This window comes from Nerophis ophidion, linkage group LG12 (assembly GCF_033978795.1).
Source record: "Nerophis ophidion isolate RoL-2023_Sa linkage group LG12, RoL_Noph_v1.0, whole genome shotgun sequence".
Classification (NCBI taxonomy): domain Eukaryota; kingdom Metazoa; phylum Chordata; class Actinopteri; order Syngnathiformes; family Syngnathidae; genus Nerophis; species Nerophis ophidion.
Genome location: NC_084622.1, coordinates 58,515,313 through 58,536,215, shown reverse-complemented (window position 1 = coordinate 58,536,215; position 20,903 = coordinate 58,515,313). Strand labels below are relative to the sequence as shown.

At 41.8% G+C, this 20,903-nt stretch overlaps 1 protein-coding gene across 3 annotated transcripts in view; it reads right to left on the bottom strand.

Annotated features, from left to right (window-relative positions):
- Nucleotides 1–20,903, bottom strand: part of hipk2 (homeodomain interacting protein kinase 2) — a 352,565-nt gene that overhangs the window by 13,450 nt on the left and 318,212 nt on the right. For all 3 annotated transcript variants that reach the window (XM_061917854.1, XM_061917853.1, XM_061917855.1), the window contains exons 11-12: nt 7,953–8,135; nt 2,700–3,017 (exon numbers count right to left, since the gene is read on the bottom strand). In XM_061917854.1, coding sequence (XP_061773838.1) covers nt 2,700–3,017; nt 7,953–8,135 — 501 coding nt within the window. The remainder of the gene's footprint in view (nt 1–2,699; nt 3,018–7,952; nt 8,136–20,903) is intronic.

Genomic DNA, 20,903 nt, shown 5'->3' with positions numbered 1-20,903 from the left:
AAGTTTTTATTTTTTTTTTTATTAAAAGTGCTTTTTATGATGGTATCCTTACATCACACTCAAATTTATAAGCGCAGACCTAAATTTACCGCATGCCTTTGGTAAGCGCCGGAGTGAGAAGAGGTTTTAAAATATCTGGCGCCCCGGCGGCAATTCAAGGAAATACGGTATATGTTATATTTTATAGGTACCCCCTAATCAGAGAAAAGCATTTTTGGATGAAAAAAAGAGATAAAGAAGCAAAATACAGAACTATGTCATCAGTTTCTGATTTATTAAATTGTATAACAGTGCAAAATATTGCTCATTTGTAGTGGTCTTTCTTGAACTATTTGGAAAAAATACATAAAAATAACTAAAAACTTGTTGAAAAATAAACAAGTGATTTAATCAAAAATAAAGATTTCTACACATAGAAGTAATCATCAACTTAAAGTGCCCTCTTTGGGGATTGTAATAGAGATCCATCTGGATTCATCAACTTAATTCTAAACATTTTGTCCCAAAATAAGAAATCTTTAACATCAATATTTATGGAACATGTCCACAAAAAAAATCTAGCTGTCAACACTGAATATTGCATTGTTGCATTTCTTTTCACAGTTTATGAACTTACATTCATATTTTGTTGAAGTATTATTCAATAAATATATTTATAAAGGATATTTGAATTGTTGCTATTTTTTAGAATATTTAAAAAAAATCTCACGTACCCCTTGGCATACCTTCAAGTACCCCCATTTGAGAACCAATGATATACTGTACAGCAGGGGTGCGCATTACGTCAATCGCGAGCTACCAGTCGACCGCGGGGGGTGTGTCAGTCGATCTCCAGCCTTGCTTTAAAAAAAAAATAGACCTAAAAATGAGTGATCATCAATCTTCACCAAGATGTCACTTAAATGACATTCACGGTACCGGAGGGTCTTGTGAGATGACGCTGGCTGCTGCAAGATCCATCCATCCATTTTCTACCGCTTATTCCCTTTCGGGGTCGTGGGGGGCACTGGCGCCTATCTCAGCTACAATCGGGCGGAAGGCTGGGTACACCCTGGACAAGTCGCCACCTCATCGCAGGGCCAACACAGATAGACAGACAACATTCACACTCACATTCACACACTAGGGACCATTTAGTGTTGCCAATCAACCTATCCCCAGGTGCATGTCTTTGGAAGTGGGAGGAAGCCGGAGTACCCGGAGGGAACCCACGCATTCACGGGGAGAACATGCAAACTCCACACAGAAAGATCCCGAGTCTGGATTTGAACCCAGGACTGCAGGAACTTTGTATTGTGAGGCAGACGCACTAACCCCTCTGCCACCGTGAAGCCTGCTGCAAGATCATTATTATTAAAATATGACCGAGAGGAAGGCGAGAAACACTTTTTATTTCAACAGACTCTCGCGCCGTACCTTCCGTCAAAACTCTAAAGGCCGACTGCACATTTCCTATCTTCACAATAAAAGCCCTGCTTCATGCTGCCTGCGCTCACTAAATACAGAGTCTCGGAAAACTGGCGTGCACAAGCGATCCCTCAGAAAGCTGGCGTGCACAAGTGATCCCTCAGAAAGCTGGCGTGCACATCACTATTTTGTTAGCGCAGGCAGCATGAAGCAGGGCTTTTATTGTGAAGATAGGAAATGTGCAGTCGGCCTTTAGAGTTTTGACGGCGCGAAAGTCTGTTGAAATAAAAAGTGTTTCTGGCCTTCCTCTCTGTCATTTTTTCATAATAATGAACTGGCAGCAGCCAGCGTCATCTCACAAGACCCTCGGGTGCCGTGAATGTCAATCAAGCAAGCTACGGAATTTGCCGCCAATGTTTTTCTTGTAAAGTGTACGGAAGCTGGATGAATTAGATGCCAAAAACCAACCACTTTCATGTGGTATTGTACAGAAAGGACAACTTTTTTTCTCCTCCATTTGAAAATGTGGGCGTTATCATCATTACTGTCTGATTCCAATCAATGCAAGTCATCAGAATCAGGTAATACACCAACTTATATTCTTGTCTTTGTGAAAGAAAGACATCTATATGTGTTACACATGCTTGTATTATCATTAAACACATTTAACTTGTTTACAAAAATGTCTCTTTCATAAATAAATAAATATAAATGATATATATGAATGAGGTAGATCCCCTCGAGTTGGTCAATTGAAAAGTAGCTCGCCTGCAGAAAAAGTGTGGGCACCCCTGGCGTACAGTATATATAATATGTAAATAATACTTATATGTTATATTTAATTTTGCTACTATGGTACATTTTTAGTCTGCTTAATACCTGCATTATCCTTTCCATCCTTTGTAACTAAGCTACGGTGTGGAACAATTTCCCTTGGGGCGGCATAGCTCGGTTGGTAGAGTGGCCGTGCCAGCAACTTGAGGGTTGCAGGTTCGATTCCCGCTTGTGCCATCCTAGTCACTGCCGTTGTGTCCTTGGGCAAGACACTTTACCCACCTGCTCCCAGTGCCACCCACACTGATTTAAATGTAACTTAGATATTGGGTGTCACTATGTAAAGCGCTTTGAGTCACTTGAGAAAAGCGCTATATAAATATCATTCACTTCACTTCACCTTGTGGATCAATAAAGTTTGTCCAAGTCTAAAAAGACACAGAATTTCCCCAAATATCGTGCAAAAAGATGAGGGGAAAATAAGATGAGCTACAACTATGGAAAAGAAGAGAACTGACCCATGGTTTTGTTTACGGTCGTCCTCCTCGTCGGTGTCGCTGCTGATGGTGATGATGCTGACGGCGGGGCTGGGCGTGTCCGGGATGATGATGGTCTGTCTGGGCACGTGCTGTTGGTTCATGTTGTCACGCCTCGTGCTGGACGCCTGCTCTGCCTCCATAGCGCCGCCCCACCCGCAGCCCAGCGAGGGGGGGCAGACGGAGGCGGAGCTGCTTTGAAGCACGGCGCAACGTGGGGGCGTGTTCTCCTTCACCCGCTTGGAGCGCTGCGGCGACAGCACCGCCTGAGAAGACGACACTTCGTAGGCTGAGGTGTTCCTTGAAAAACAGAAGCACGGAGGTGTGAGCGAGCATCGTGACTACGTCGCGACTACAGCAGTTTTTCCCCGTCGATTTGTTTGTTTATTATACATTAAATACATTTTTTTCCAGATTTGACAAAATCTCCCTTACTTACAGATTATAGTGCAGGTATAACAAACTACATTTCTAGAAAGCTAAAAATTGGACGTCTCGCTTCACTATTAGTCTTAATTTGCATATTCTGGAGCAGTGTTTTTCAACCACTGTGCCGCAGCACACTAGTGCACCGTGAGATACAGTCTGGTGTGCCGCGGGAGATGATCTAATTTCAATCCAATCCACTTTATTTATATAGCACATGTAAACAACAATAACGTTTCCAAAGTGCTGCACAGCCATGTTAAAAACAATTGTAAAAAAAATAAAAAATAAAATAAAAAATAAAAAAATATATATATATTATGCTCCACCAATGACTGAATAAAAACAAAAAAATAAATAAATATAAAACCAATAAAAACAAATATGATTAAAAACTATTTAAAGGGTAAAATCAATTAAAACAGTAAAATAGAAATCAAAGTGTATAAAAAAAAACACAGAGGACAACAGAGGACCACACAACTCACGTAGTGTTAAAAGCCAAAGAATAAAAGTGGGTCTCAAGACGAGACTTAAAACACTCCACTGTGGAAGCAGTTTGAACATGGAGGGGCAGAGTGTTCCAGAGCTTAGGGCCGACCACAGAGAAGGCCCTGTCTCCCCTGGTCTTAAGTCTGGTCTTGGGCACCATGAGCTGGAACTGGCTCTCGGACCTCAGAGGAATGTAAATTTGGATGAGGTCCGAGATATATTGAGGTGCCAGTCCATGTAAAGATTTAAAAACAAACAGCAATGTTTTAAAATCCATTCTAAAATGAACAGGGAGCCAGTGCAAACTCTGAAGAATTGGGGTTATATGCTGGCGTTTCCTGGCCCCTGTTAAAAGTCCTGCTGCCGCGTTCTGGACTAACTGCAACCGGGAGAGAGCTTTTTGGCTAATGCCAGCATAAAGTGCATTGCAGTAGTCCAGGCCACTTGAAATAAAAGCATGCACCACTTGTTCAAAAAGGTTAAAAGATAAAAAGGGTTTAACCTTTACTAAAAGACGAAGGTGATAAAAACACGATTTTAAAACGCCATTGACTTGTTTGTCTAGTTTAAAATGGCTGTCTATAGTGGTGACTTTGGGACGCACATCATTTTGCAATGGTCCCAAGTCAGTGAGGGCCGGACCAAAAACTAAAATTTCCGTTTTTCCCTCATTCATTATTAAAACATTCTGGGCTAACCAAGCCTTGACGTCACATAGACAGTTAAGAAGGGGGGTCAGGGGGCCGTGGCTTTTTGAAATCGGCATATAAATTTGGCAGTCATCTGCATAAAAGTGATAAAACACTCCATGTTTCTTAAAAATATCTCCAAGAGGGAGGAGATAAAGAGCGAACAGGATGGGGCCTAAAATAGATCCATATTTGGGTTAAAAATATGTTTTGTAAATCAGTAATTATAGTCTGCAAATGATGTGTAGTTTTGGAGTGTCGGTGCTGTCTAGAGCTCGGCAGAGTAACCATGTAATACTCTTTCATATCAGTAGGTGGCAGCCGGTAGCTATTTGCTTTGTAGATGTCAGAAACAGTGGGAGGCAGTGTGCAGGTAAAATGTATCTTATGCTTAAACCAAAGATAAACAAAAGGTCAGTGCCCATGAGAAAAGTCATTGAAGTCTAGAGAAGGTTATGCTGAACAAAACTAAAACTGAACTGGCTACAAAGTAAACAAAAATCGAATGCTGGACGACAGCAAAGACTTACTGTGGAGCAAAGATGGCGTCCACAAAGTACATCCAAACAAAACATGAAAATCAACAACGTCCCCACAAAGAAGGATAAAAACAACTGAAATATTCTTGATTGCTAAAACAAAGTAGATGCGGGAAATATCGCTCATAGGAAGACATGAAGCTGCTACAGGAAAATAGCAAAGAAAGAGAAAAAGCCACCAAAATAGGAGTGCAAGACAAAAACTAAAACATTACACACAGGAAAACAACAAAAAACTCAAAATGAGTCACAGGTGGTGACAGCACACCTACTTTGAGACAAGAGCTATAGTGATGCATGCTGGGTTATGGTTTAAAGCAGGGGTGTCAAACGTACGGCCCGCAGGCCTGGTCCGGCCCACGAACAGGTTAAACCCGCCCCGCAGAATGAGTTGGCTAAGTATAAAAATGAGCTGACATTTTTGAATGAAAGAAATCGCTCTCCTCAATGTGTCCACTAGATGTCGAAATATCAATTCTTTGTATTTTTGTAGATGATGCTAAAAAAGTTAATGTTTAAGTACCAATGATTGTCACACACACGCTCGGTGTAGTGAAATTTGTCCTCTGCATTTGACCCATCCCCCTTTTTCACCCCTTGGGAGGTGAGGGGAGCAGTGAGCAGCAGCGGTGGCCACGCCCTGGAATCATTTTGGTGATCTGGCTCACCTGCACTGGCTTCCTGTGCACTTAAGATGTGACTTTAAGGTTTTACTACTTGCGTATAAAATACTACACGGTCTAGCTCCATCCTATCTTGCCGATTGTATTGTACCGTATGTCCCGGCAAGAAATCTGCGTTCAAAGGACTCCGGCTTATTAGTGATTCCTAAAGCCCAAAAAAAGTCTGCGGGCTATAGAGCGTTTTCATTTCGGGCTCCAGTACTCTGGAATGCCCTCCTGGTAACAGTTCGAGATGCTACCTCAGTAGAAGCATTTAAGTCTCACCTTAAAACTCATCTGTATACTCTAGCCTTTAAATAGACCTCCTTTTTAGACCAGTTGATCTGCCGCTTCTTTTCTTTTTCTCCTATGTCCCCCCCCCCCTCCCTTGTGGAGGGGGTCCGGTCCGATGACCAAGGATGAAGTACTTGCTGTCCAAAGTCGAGACCCAGGATGGACCGCTCGCTTGTATCGATTGGGGACATCTCTACGCTGCTGATCCGCTTGAGATGGTTTCCTGTGGACGGGACTCTCGCTGCTGTCTTGGATCCGCTTGAACTGAACTCTCGCGGCTGTGTTGGAGCCACTATGGATTGAACTTTCACAGTATCATGTTAGACCCGCTCGACATCCATTGCTTTCGGTCCCCTAGAGGGGGGGGGGTTGCCCACATCTGAGGTCCTCTCCAAGGTTTCTCATAGTCAGCATTGTCACTGGCGTCCCACTGGATGTGAATTCTCCCTGCCCACTGGGTGTGAGTTTTCCTTGCCCTTTTGTGGGTTCTTCCGAGGATGTTGTAGTCGTAATGATTTGTGCAGTCCTTTGAGACATTTGTGATTTGGGGCTATATAAATAAACATTGATTGATTGATTGATTGATTTTGACGTCAGTGAGCTACGGTGTGTAGTGAAGCATGTTTAGCAATTCCTCGTCCTGCAGGGATGATACTTGGAAGAAACTTACATTTTGGCGCCAAGGAGGCAAGGATTAGTGATTTAGATGTAGCTAAAACACTGCATTCTGGGGCTGGACTTTAGCTGCTAGCTAGCTAACCATGTCTTAAAGCATCTCTTCCTGAGGGCGTTTCAGTGTTATAACTTCACCTTTATCGTTAGTGTCCATTCTCCCTTTTCTGTCTACACACTGTGTCTGCTTGTAAGTACTCCGTGACAGTGTGCTGCCGAACATGCTCGTAAACCAGCAATGTCATGACATGACGACGACGGGGGGGCCGATACTTTTCAGAGGCGGTATAGTACCGAATATGATTCATTAGTATCGCAGTACTATTAAATACTAATTAATAATGGAGACGTCAAAGAAGAATGCTGTTGGTGGAAAGTGGTGGATTGCAGCAGCCTTTAGCAACACAAACACAGCCAGTGTTTCTTTGTTTGTTGTGAAGCTTTAGTATGGAACAGAGCGGTCAAGCGAACATGTTTCTCTACCATATGTCAACCGGCAGGTTTCGGTGAGAAACTGGTGGTAGTAAGTCGGCTCTTACCGGAGACATGAGCGGAGCTTGCGTCCTCCTGCAGCTGTCAAATAGGCAGCTGCGACTTTCTTGGCTCCTCCATGGCTTACATCATAAAACACTGGCGGTCAACACACCCCTCCGACTTTCAGTTATGACTTTATAATCTCACTAAAACACTAGTAATACAATAATCAGATAAGGGATTTTCCAAACTTATCCTAGTAAATGTGTCTAATAACATCTGAATCGCTCTCACTGCCCTCGCCTTTTTTTTTTTTCTTCTGGTGCTTCACTCTAACTTTCCTCATCCACAAATCTTTCATCCTCGCTCAAATTAATGGGGAAATCGTTGCTTTCTCGGTCCGAATCCCTCTTGCTGCTGGTGGCTATGATTATTAACAATGTGAGGATGTGAGGAGCCCTACAACCCGTGACGTCACACGCACATCGCCTGCTACTTCCGGTACAGGCAAGGCTTTTTTATTAGCAACCAAAAGAGATAGGGTGAGAAGCTCTGCCATCCGGGAGGAACTCAAAGTAAAGCCGCTGCTCCTCCACATGGAGAGGAGCCAGATGAGGTGGTTCGGGCATCTGGTCAGGATGCCACCCGAACGCCTCCCTAGGGAGGTTTTTAGGGCACGTCCAACCGGTAGGAGGCCACGGGGAAGACCCAGGACACGTTCGGAAGACTATGTCTCCCGGCTGGCCTGGGAACGCCTCGGGATCCCCCGGGAAGAGCTAGACGAAGTGGCTGGGGAGAGGGAAGTCTGGCCTTCAATGCTTAGGCTGCTGCCCCCGCGACCCGACCTCGGATAAGCGGAAGATGATGGATGGATGTATATTTTTACTGTATTCTACCAGGGAGTCTGATAAGTAATTACACATGGTAGTACAGTAGGAATAACAAAACAAATCAAATGCAGACTTTTGTACAGTTTGTTTTTCTTACCTGCCAGAATGCTGGTGCTGTTTGTTCTTTTTGGAAGATGAGTTATTGTTGGAGGAGGGTTGCCTCATGACATGAGCAACGCCAACATTGAGCGTCTGGTTGGATGGGAGCGCGACATGGCCCGCCAACAAGGCTGGCTGCTGCATGATGGAATTGTAATGGCTGCCATGAGGGTGCGAGTTCCTGTAAAATAAAATAAAAAGATACTTAAAAAAACAAACAAAGGCACAGGGAGAGCACATGTTCCAGTTTGTTGCCTGGGGAAAGAACCTGGAATGTGAGTATGGAGAAAACATTTATACAATGGCAACATAATTAATGTTAGATCTGTCATGATCCACTACTTGGATCATGTCATATTCTGGTTTTTGGTTCCGTTTTGTATCACATCTGGTTAGTTTGTCATCCTTAGTTCCTGGTGGCACTTCCTGTTTGTTCCGTTTCCATAGTCACGCATTTGTGTCACCTGCCTTTTGTTTTTCATGCGCACCTGCTTTGTGATTATCCCCTCTATTTAAGCCTGCCCTTTTTGTTCATTTGACCTCGGATTCTAGTTTGCGGATCAATGCAACAGGTGACGTCGCTGGTAAAAGTATTTTTGTATTTGTTAGCTTCCACGCTATTCCTTCGTTTGTGTCCCTAGCTCACATGCTAGCGCTTTCAGTTTTTTCTAGCTCCCATGCTAGTTCTGTCGGTTTTGTTTTCAGTGCCTTGTGCAAGTCTTTTTATTTTATAGTAGAAACAAATCATCATTTCTTATATTCACGCTGTGTCCAGTCTGCCTGCATTATAGAGAGAACACACCCGCATAACCACAATCCCAGCTAAGCGTCACAAGATCAAATTTAAATTGTGTTACACTTTCTGTGTTTTGAACAAGTTAACATCATATTTTACTTATCCTTTATGAGGGCCTATTTCCCTAAAAAAAATAAATATACATGTTTTTTAACGAAGAAAAGTGTCCTGCATTGTAATCAGATTGCCTAAATGGGGCGGCTTAGCTCGGTTGGTAGAGTGGCCGTGCCAGCAACTTGAGGGTTCCAGGTTCGATCCCTGCTTCCGCCATCCTAGTTACTGCTGTTGTGTCCTTGAGCAAGACACTTTACCCAGTGCCACTTACACCGGTTTAAATGTAACTTCGATATTGGGTTTCACGATGTAAAAGCACTTTGAGTCAATAGAGAAAAGCGCTATATAAATATAAATCACTTCACTATTTATTAGAACAATTTAAAAATGAATTGACATGGCCTTGAACATTGAAAAATAGTATTTGTCGCCTGTCACCGCTTCCCAAGATTAGACTTAACCATAATATACAATCGTTTAAATCCTTTAGGAATAATTATGGTTTTAATGTATTTTGAACATACATACACATCACATATTTACAGTTTCTCATTACAACATGTCCGAAAAGGAGTAGGAAAAAGCAGCTCTTATCTACACCTGCCCTTTTTTTCCGTTTCTTAGCAATTTCCAACACGTACTCAATTTTTTTTTTTTTTTCCTAAAGGAACTCTCCTGAAGGAATCAATAAAGTACTATCTATCTATCTATCCATCTATATATTTGTAATGAGTGTAAAAATATAATTGTAATAAATGAATAAATAATCAATACATTCTTATGAATAAATAGTTGTTTATAAGTTGTGATTCACATCATGAGATGAATATGATTATCTTAGTTTTCAGTAAAGTCACACAAATGTATTTCCACTTACTGATAGACTAAAGGTTTTAAGTGTTGTAAGTGCATGCAAATGTTTAAGTTTAAGTTGTCCCTTGATTTATACTTCTCTTTTGTTAAGAATAATTGTTGTACATTGCAGCTGAGATAGGCTCCAGCACCCCCCGCGACTCCGAAAAGAGACAAACGGTAGAAAATGGACGTATGTATGTTGGGTAGCAGGTTATAGTTTGCTTTGTGTAGAATTTCAACAGTTTGCAAATGCACCAAATCATTGAATTTAAGTAATTTGTAGTCAATAAAAGTAGGGTTTTAAATGTTTTCTATAACCAACATTAAGTATTATCTTAACTTAGATTAGTTTAGTTCATTATTTCTTCTGGTAGTGGTCAACAAAATAAACAATACATTCATAAATTGAAAATGTTGCAGACCGAAAGGGTTTAAGCTGAAGTTGAACACTTATTGCACATAACCCTATAAACAATGTCAAATACAAGATGAGCTTCCAAAAATGATGACATTTTCTTTGCACAACATATTATCAATACACCTTGTGTTAAGCTTGACGGAAGCTCCGCTGATGTCTCCGGTAAGAGGCGACTTATTACCACAATTTTCTCACATTGTAATGCCGGATTCGGTCCTCCGTGGATGCGTCAGCAAGAACACAGCAAAAAGGTAAGAACTAAGGGATTTATTAAACAAAAGGAGCTATGAACAAAAACACTGGTACAAATAGAAAAGGCAAATAAAAGCGCTAGCATGGAAAGCTAGGTCAAACTAACCGAAACACAAACATTTGGCACAAAGGCACACAAAAGGAAACACAAAACAACTAGCGTGAAAGCTAGGAATACAATAAAGCTTAGCATGAGAGCTAGCGAAATCAAAAGTGAGAGACAAGTCATAAACAGATGTATGTGAACAAACTAAGATCCGACAATGAGTGAACAGAAAAGGCTGGCTTATAAAAGGTGGTGATTAGTAAAGACAGGTGTGCTGGAAAAGAGAGTAGCAGCTGAAACTAATGAGTGACCATGGAAACGAACAAAACAGGAACTAAGCATGTCAAACCGCAGAGTGATATAAAAATGGAACAAAAATAACAGTATGGTGATGATCCGACCATCGGATCACAACACCTTGTACACAACATAAACTCTGTTCAACTATATACACAGTAACTGACCTTTGTTGTAACACGGTGAATGAATGTCAATTATTTCTATAAGAGACTTCCAGTTTCATCATTGATTATTTCACAACGATTACTGTAATGTATTATTTTCGGGTCTCCCCATGTCTAGCATTAAAAGATTACAGTTGGTACAAAATGCGGCTGCTAGACTTTTGACAAGAACAAGAAAGTTTGATCACATTACGCCTGTACTGTATATACCTTTATATACATATATACATACATATATACCTATACTGTATATACCTTTATATACATATATACATACATATATACCTATACTGTATATACCTTTATATACATATATACATACATATATACCTGTACTGGCTCACCTGCACTGGCTTCCTGTGCACTTAAGATGTGACTTTAAGGTTTTACTACTTACGTATAAAATACTACACGGTCTAGCTCCATCCTATCTTGCCGATTGTATTGTACCATATGTCCCGGCAAGAAATCTGCCTTCAAAGGACTCCGGCTTATTAGTGATTCCTAAAGCCCAAAAAAAGTCTGCGGGCTATAGAGCGTTTTCCGTTCGGGCTCCAGTACTCTGGAATGCCCTCCCGGTAACAGTTCGAGATGCTACCTCAGTAGAAGCATTTAAGTCTCACCTTAAAACTCATTTGTATACTCTAGCCTTTAAATAGACTCCCTTTTTAGACCAGTTGATCTGCCGCTTCTTTTCTTTCTCTTATGTCCCCCCCCTCTCTTGTGGAGGGGGTCCGGTCCGATGACCATGGATGAAGTACTGGCTGTCCAGAGTCGAGACCCAGGATGGACCGCTCGCCTGTATCGGTTGGGGACATCTCTACGCTGCTGATCTGCCTCCGCTTGAGATGGTCTCCTGTGGACGGGACTCTCGCGGCATAGCTCGGTTGGTAGAGTGGCCGTGCCAGCAACTTGTGGGTTGCTGGTTCGATTCCCGCTTCTGCCATCCTAGTCACTGCCGTTGTGTCCTTGGGCAAGGCACTTTACCCACCTGCTCCCAGTGCCACCCACACTGGTTTAAATGTAACTTAGATATTGGGTTTCACTATGTAAAGCGCTTTGAGTCACTAGAGAAAAGCGCTATACAAACACAATTCACTTCACACTTCACGCTGCTGTCTTGGATCCGCTTGAACTGAACTCTCGCGGCTGTGTTGGAGCCACTATGGATTGAACTTTCACAGTATCATGTTAGACCCGCTCGACATCCATTGCTTTCGGTCCCCTAGAGGGGGGGGGGGGGTTGCCCACATCTGAGGTCCTCTCCAAGGTTTCTCATAGTCAGCATTGTCACTGGCGTCCCACTGGATGTGAATTCTCCCTGCCCACTGGGTGTGAGTTTTCCTTGCCCTTTTGTGGGTTCTTCCGAGGATGTTGTAGTCGTAATGATTTGTGCAGTCCTTTGAGACATTTGTGATTTGGGGCTATATAAATAAACATTGACTGATTGATTGATTGATTGAATATATACAGTGAGGCAAAAAAGTATTTAGTCAGCCATTGATTGTGCAAGTTCTCCCACTTCAAATGATGACAGAGGTCTGTAATTTTCATCATAGGTACACTTCAACTGTGAGAGACAGAATGTGAAAAAAAAAAAATCCAGGAATTCACATTGTAGGAATTTTAAAGAATTTATTTGTAAATTATGATGGAAAATAAGTATTTGGTCAACCATTCAAAGCTCTCACTGATGAAAGGAGGTTTTGGCTCAAAATCTCACGATACATGGCCCCATTCATTCTTTCCTTAACACGGATCAATCGTCCTGTCCCCTTAGCAGAAAAACAGCCCCAAAGCATGATGTTTCCACCCCCATGCTTCACAGTAGGTATGGTGTTCTTGGGATGCAACTCAGTATTCTTCTTCCTCCAAACACGACGAGTTGAGTTTATACCAAAATGGATACATGGATGATACAGCAGAGGATTGGGAGAACGTCATGTGGTCAGATGAAACCAAAATAGAACATTTTGGTATCAAATCAACTTGTCGAGCCTTTATGGACGTGGCTTTGTGCACTGGTGCACAGTCATGTTGGAAGAGGAAGGGGCCCGCTCCAGACTGTTCAAGCAAGGTTGGGAGCATTGGATTCATCCAAAATGTTTTGGTATCCTGGAACATTCAAAGTTAATTTCACTGGAACTAAGAGGCTAAGCCTAACTCCTGGAAAAAAAACAACCCCACAACATAATTCCTCCCCTACCAAATTTCACAACCGGCACAATGCAGTCCGAAATATAGCGTTTTCCTGGCAATCTCCAAACCCAGACTCGTCCATCAGATTGCTAGATGGAAAAGAGTGACTAATCACTCCAGAGAATGCGCCTCCACTGGTCTAGAGTCCAGTGACTCGGTGGACTCGGTGATGCATGGCTTGGATGCAGCTGCTCGGCCATGGAAACCCATTCCATGAAGCTCTCTGCGTACTGTACGTGGGCTAATTGGAAGGTCACATGAAGTTTGGAGCTCTGTAGCAACTGACTGTGCAGAATGCGCATCAGCATCCGCTGACCCCTCTCTGTCGGTTTACCACTTGGTGGCTGAGTTGCTGTTGTTCCCAAACTCTTCCATTTTTTCATAGTATAGCCAACATTTGACTTTGGAATATTTAGGAGCAAGGAAATTTCACGACTAGATTTGTTGCACGAGTGGCATCCTTGCCCATTCTTTCACAAATCTTTGTAGAAACAGTCTCCATGCCTAAGTGCTTGATTTTATACCTGATTGATTAGGACACCTGATTCTCATCATTTGGATGGGTGGCCAAATACTTTTGGCAATATAGTGTACGTGTTTGCATTATAATGGCGGGTGGGTTTCCGAGAGGGCGAGAGAGAGAACATTTTTTTTCTCCCATAAACCAGCAGGTGTCAGCAGAACCCTTACAAAAATAAAAACAAAAAACAAACAAACAAGAGGATTAGAGGGAATAAGTGAGGCAGAAAGCAAAGAGGGAGGGCAGAGGAGCTGACACCAGCAGCTGTGGAGTGATAGCTCTGCAGAGGAAGTGCGACACTTTCCTGATCGTCTCCCTGAGGACCACAGAGCTACCACCGGAGGGGGGTGGGAGAGGAGAAGAGGAAGAGGCGGTTGGTCAGGCGGGGTGGCCAAAGATGGACAGTTGAGGATGAGTCTAAACTGGGGGTCGGCTACCCGCGGCTCTAAAAGCGCCGCCCTAGTGGATCTCTGGAGCTTTTTCAAAAATGTATGAAAAATGGAAAAAGATCAAGGAAAAAAACATTTTTTTTGTTTTAATATAGTTTCTGTAAGAGGACAAACATGACACAAACCGTAATTGTTATAAAGCACACTGTTTGTATTAAACATGCTTCACTGATTCGAGTATTTGGCGAGCGGGGTTGTGTCCTACTCATTTTGGCGGTCTTTGAACTCATCCTTGGTTTGTTTACATCATGGGTGTCCAAACTTTTTCCACAGAGCGCCGCACACGAAAAAATTGAACTGAAATGAGATTTTCTTATTTAAACGGGGATAGCAGCTCCATTCTATGTGTCATACTTGATCATTTTGCGATCTTGCCATATTTTTGCTGAGAGGATTTAGTAGAGAACATTGACGATAAAGTTTTGGTCGCTAATAAAAAAGCCTTGCCTTTACCGGAAGTAGCAGACGATGTGCGCGTGACGTCACGGGTTGTAGGGCTCCTCACATCTGAACATTGTTTACAATCATCGCCAGCAGCAGCTAGAGCTATTCGGACCTAGAAAGCGACAATTTCCCCATGAATTTGAGCGAGGATGAAAGATTTGTGGATGAGGAAATTTAGAGTGAAGGACTAGAAAAAAAAAAGGCGATAGCAGTGGGAGCGTGTTTTCAACACGAAACTTCGCGGGAAATTTAAAATTGCAATTTAGTAAACTAAAAAGGCCGTATTGGCATGTGTTGCAATGTTAATATTTCATCATTGATATATAAACTATCAGACTGCGTGGTCGGTAGTAGTGGCTTTCAGTAGGACTTTAATCATGCGGTGGCCATTTTGATATTTTTCATTTTCAAACCATAAAAAATTAATGGATTTTTTTTAATCCTTAGAGCTCCTGGGGAGCATAGAGGGTCTCAGTCACTAAAATGTTAAAAATAAGTCAAATTATTTTTTATTTAATGCTTACAGTAAATCTCTATATCAACTTGAGGTTGATATAAACTAAAACATATAAGGTTTTATGCCTTCTCTGTCAAAGACAACTTTGTTTTTTATAGTAAAACTGAAATATGCAGTATTTAGATGGATAGATAGACAGATAGACAGATAGATAGATAGATAGATAGATAGATAGATGGATAGGACTTTATTGATTCCTTCAGGAGAGTTCCTTTATTTAGCAATTAAAGCCCTCAAAGATCAATAATGCAGGACAACATTGATTTTAATTATTTAATATTTTTGAGTAATCACAATGAAAAGTTAAATAAAATCCTACTAAATATATTTGACATCCGAAAGGTTCCCCACTCATAAAATGATGCGTTTTTATTATTATTTTTTATTTATTTAATTTTAACACTTAATTTTCAAGATCAACTTTTGATATATCTGTCGATTTTAAGTCTGAACTATTATTGTGTTTGTTTTATGCTCTTTTGTCAAAACTTTGATGTTTTTATAAGGCAACCACACAACATATGCAATATTTTTTTTCCACAAAAAACATTTTAAAGTGATCATTTTTAAGTAATAATTCATTATAACTTAGATTTTTTTGTCCTTTTTTTTTTGAGCAATGGAAAAACAAGAAAATAAAACTGCCTGCATGGCAGCTTTGTGTTAACATTGCCACTTTTTCTCATTAGATTTCACCTCATTCCACTTTTTAAAAATGTTATTATTTTTATTTTTGCAATACTATCAATTTTGCTTTTTTTCTAGAATGTGTGGCGGGCTGGTAAACGATTACCTGTGGGCCGCAAATGGCCCCCGGGCCGCACTTTGGACACCCCCTGGTTTACATGTACAACTTTCTCCGACTTTCTAGGACGTGTTTTATGTAGGCTGACCATACGTCCTCTTTTCCCCGGACATGTCCTTTTTTGTCCGGCGTATCCGGGCGTTTTTTTTTTTTAAATGCGTCAAATGTCCGGCGTTTTGAATAAGGGTTGCGTGTATTTGTTGGCTGAGTTCTTAACGTTTACTTTCAGAGCGTGCATATCACAACATACAAGATGCCATCATGGCGACACACCCCCCGCGCATGCTCGTCACTCCTGTTGCATGCTGGGTAGTGTAGTCCTTTTATTCCCTGGCTCATAACATCACACTAGCTCTAAATATTGTAGCGAGGGGCTACAGGGTGTTAGCCAATGGCTTTGGTTGGGGGGCAGGACTTCCGGGGAAGTAAGGGAAGTGACGCTATTGACAGGAAGTGTTGGTTCGAGTTTTGCCGGAAAAAGGAAATAGACTTCTTGGTAAACACTAAGGTGAGTGTAAGACTCCAGAGATTTAAGCGTTAAATATAAAATGTATGTATGCCCTGGCACACCATTATTATCATTTCATGACCCAAGCAAAACACTTTTTACACTTTTATACTGAAATAAACACACCTACAACTTATTAAATAAAAACATAAGAAAAACTACCAGCAGCGGTAAAGTGAAGGAAAGAAGAAAGTGAATGAATGTTTAGAACAGAATACATTTATATATGTATACACATTTGTTTTCTTTTTTAATTATTTTTTTAAATGAATTAAGTTTATCATTTGTTTTCAAAACGCTTAGAAAAAAGTGGGACCCCAAAAATGTACTGTGGGACCCCATTTTTAAGACTTGCTGGGGTCCCTGGGACCCCATTTTAGAAATCCCTAGCGCCAACACAGCCGTCAACAGAGGAGAAAAAATGCTTTATTTCAGGGGTGCCCACACTTTTTCTGCAGGCGAGCTACTTTTCAATTGACCAACTGGAGGGGATCTACCTCATTTATATATATCATTTATATTTATTTATTTATGAAAGAGACATTTTTGTAAACAAGTTAAATGTGTTTAATGATAATACAAGCATGTGTAACACATATAGATGTCTTTCTTTCACAAAGACAAGAATATAAGTTGGTGTATTACCTGATTCTGATGACTTGCATTGATTGGAATCAGACAGTAATGATGATAACGCCCACATTTTCAAATGGAGGAGAAAAAAAGTTGTCCTTTCTGTACAATACCACATGAAAGTGGTTGGTTTTTGGCATCTAATTCATCCAGCTTCCATACACTTTACAAGAAAAACATTGGCGGCAAATTCCGTAGCTTGCTTGATTGACATTCACGGCACCCGAGGGTCTTGTGAGATGACGCTGGCTGCTGCCAGTTCATTATTATGAAAAAATGACAGAGAGGAAGGCCAGAAACACTTTTTATTTCAACAGACTTTCGCGCCGTCCCTTCCGTCAAAACTCTAAAGGCCGACTGCTGCACATTTCCTATCTTCACAATAAAAGCCCTGCTTCATGCTGCCTGCGCTAACTAAATAAAAGTCTCGGAAAGCTGGCGTGCACAAGTGATGTGCACGCCAGCTTTCTGAGGGATCGCTTGTGCACGCCAGTTTTCCGAGACTCTGTATTTAGTTAGCGCTGGCAGCATGAAGCAGGGCTTTTATTGTGAAGATAGGAAATGTGCAGTCGGCCTTTAGAGTTTTGACGGAAGGTACGGCGCGAGAGTCTGTTGAAATAAAAAGTGTTTCTGGCCTTCCTCTCGGTCATATTTTCATAATAATGATCTTGCAGCAGCCAGCGTCATCTCACAAGACCCTCCGGTACCGTGAATGTCATTTAAGTGACGTCTTGGTGAAGATTGATGATCACTCATTTTTAGGTCTATTTTTTTTAAAAGCCTGGCTGGAGATCGACTGACACACCCCCCGCGGTCGACTGGTAGCTCGCCATCGACGTAATGGGCACCCCTGCTTTATTTAAATGAATATATCATTTATAAAGCAAGTTCGAGTGTCATTGGCAAATGTTCACCTATGTGTCCTCTTTTTGGGATTTCAGAATATGGTCAGCCTAGTTTTATACCACTTCTTTTTCTGTCTCATTTTGTGAACTAAACTTTTAACGTTGTGCGTGAATGCACAAAGGTGAGTTTTGTTAATGTTATTGACTTGTGCGGAGTACTAATCAGGCATATTTAGTCCCTGTATGACTGCAAGCTAATCGATGCTAACATGCTATTTAGGCTAGCTGTATGTACATATTGCATCATTATGCCTCATTTGTAGCTATATTTGAGCTCATTTAGTTTCCTTTAAGTCTTCATAATTCAATTTATATCTCAAGACACACTATCTGTATGAAATATGGCTTTTAAATTTGTTGTGCGGCTCCAGCCAGATTTGTTTTTGTATTTTTGGTCCAATATGTCTGTTTCAACATTTTGGGTCTGGTCTAAACATACACAGTCCCTGCAGCCACCCCACTTCCACGTTATGAAGCCACATCCTGCTTCTCTCCCTGACAGGCTATCCTTCACATGGTGTGTGTTCATGGCCGTCTTGCACATATCCCTCAGGAGAATCTGCTTTTGTAAAAGCAACGTAATTCGATAAAGGCCAGGCTTCCAGGGAAGTGCTTGCTTCATAAGTCTCGCATCTTATTGTTTACTTTTTGACCAAACACAACCACAAACATGATGTTGCTAGAATGTTTGTAAACCTGTTGTCTTACAAATTGCTGAAAGGGTCCTCCATCCATCGTCCATCGTCTTCCGCTTATCCGAGGTCGGGTCGCGGGGGCAGCAGCCTAAGCAGGGAAGCCCAGACTTCCCTCTCCCCAGCCACTTCGTCTAGCTCTTCCCAGGGGATCCCGAGGCGTTCCCAGGCCAGCCGGGAGACATAGTCTTCCCAACGTGTCCTGGGTCTTCCCCGTGGCCTCCTACCGGTTGGACGTGCCCTAAACACCTCCCTAGGGAGGCGTTCGGGTGGCATCCTGACCAGATGCCCGAACCACCTCATCTGGCTCCTCTCCATGTGGAGGAGCAGCGGCTTTACTTTGAGTTCCTCCCGGATGGCAGAGCTTCTCACCCTATCTCTAAGGGAGAGACCCAAACTCATTTGGGCCGCTTGTACCCGTGATCTTATCCTTTCGGTCATGACCCAAAGCTCAGGACCATAGGTGAGGATGGGAACGTGGATCGACCAGTAAATTGAGAGCTTTGCCTTCCGGCTCAGCTCCTTCTTCACCACAACGGATCGGTACAACGTCCGCATTACTGAAGACGCCGCACCGATCCGCCTGTCGATCTCACGATCCACTCTTCCCCCACTCGTGAACAAGACTCCTAGGTACTTGAACTCCTCCACTTGGGGCAGGGTCTCCTCCCCAACCCGGAGATGGCATTCCACCCTTTTCCGGGCGAGAACCATGGACTCGGACTTGGAGGTGCTGATTCTCATTCCGGTCGCTTCACACTTTAATTACTCTATCGCTTTTGCGATAGAGTAATTAGGGTCCCATTATGCAAAAAAATACCAACAACAATTTTCCTAGCCTTTTACATTTGGGATCTGCATAAGTTCTGGAAATGTTAAATCAAACCAGGGGTAGGGAACCTAAGGCTCGCAAGCTCTTTTGATGACTGCATCTGGCTCTTGGATAAATCTGAGCTGACATTACTTACGATAAGTAATAAATATTTCCACTTGTAAACACAGTGTTAAAAATAATGTTCAAAATATAAAACATTCTTGTGCATTTTTAATACAGCCATCCGTTTTCTACCGCACCTGTTCAAGAAGTTGCGTTAATGGTAAGAAGCTATTTACCGTATTTTTCGGACTATAAGTCGCAGTTTTTTTTAATAGTTTGGCAGGGGGTGCGACTTATACACAGGAGCGACTTATGTGTGAAATTATTAACACATTACCGTCAAATATCAAATAATATTATTTATCTCATTCATGTAAGAGACTAGACGTATAAGATTTCATGGGATTTAGCGATTAGGAGTGACAGATAGTTTGGTAAAGGTATAGCATTTTCTATATGTTATAGTTATTTGAAGGACTCTTACCATAATATGTTACGTTAACATATTATCAGTTGGTTATTTATGCCTCATATAATATACACTTATTGTTGTTCACTATTCTTTATTTATTTTAATTTGCCTTTCAAATGTCTATTCTTTGGTGTTGGGTTTTATCAAAAAAATTTCCCCCAAAAAATGCGACTTATACTCCAGTGCGACTTATATATGTTTTTCCCTTCTTTATTATGCATTTTCGGCAGGTGCGACTTATACTCCGGAGCGACTTATACTCCGAAAAATACGGTATTTATTACAGGGTAGTGTGGGGCTTGCCCTCCTGGGGGTTCTTCAGACCACCAAGCACCGACATAAGAGCCTGTTTCAAAGTTACAATATTGTTTTATTTTTCAATAAGTCTCTCAGTTGCTTTCCAGCATTTTTTTTTTTTTATTTCGTTCTCGCTCACACTCTGGCTCCAGCCCTAACCCCGTCTCTCCTCCTGGCTGCGGATTATAAACAGAGCGACAGGTGATTAGATAACAAGGCCCAGGTGGGCCGTCTACGCACCTGTCGCTGATTTCGAGGCCGATCCTGGCAACACCCTGCTTCGCTGCAGACCCGCAGGCCACGTCCCCTCCACAGTTAGATTCAGAATAACAATGTTATTAAAAAGAATAAGAGACTTATTATACTCTAGAAATAAAAAGGAGTGGGTAACTTATGGGAAACTGCATTTAAACTCAAACAGTGGAACAAAAAAAGTCCAAATGTGCATTAAAATCTGTCTTTCTTGTAATTTTCTGTCAGATGTCATTAATTGATGCCACCGCACAACCCGAAAGTCCGTCTTAAAGCCCTTCTCTCGCAGATGCTGCAGTCAGCGTCAGTAAAGACCTTAATTTGGGTCAAGGATAGGCCTGAGTCTTTTAAGAGAAGCCAATAGGATCTCGCGGCTCTGCATACATACACGTAGGTGACATTTTTTGGGGCCGTCTGCCACTTGACATTTTGTCCCATCGCCCTCGGGCTCTTTTACAAAATGGAAAATCAGCGTCTGACTGTGTCCAACCTCT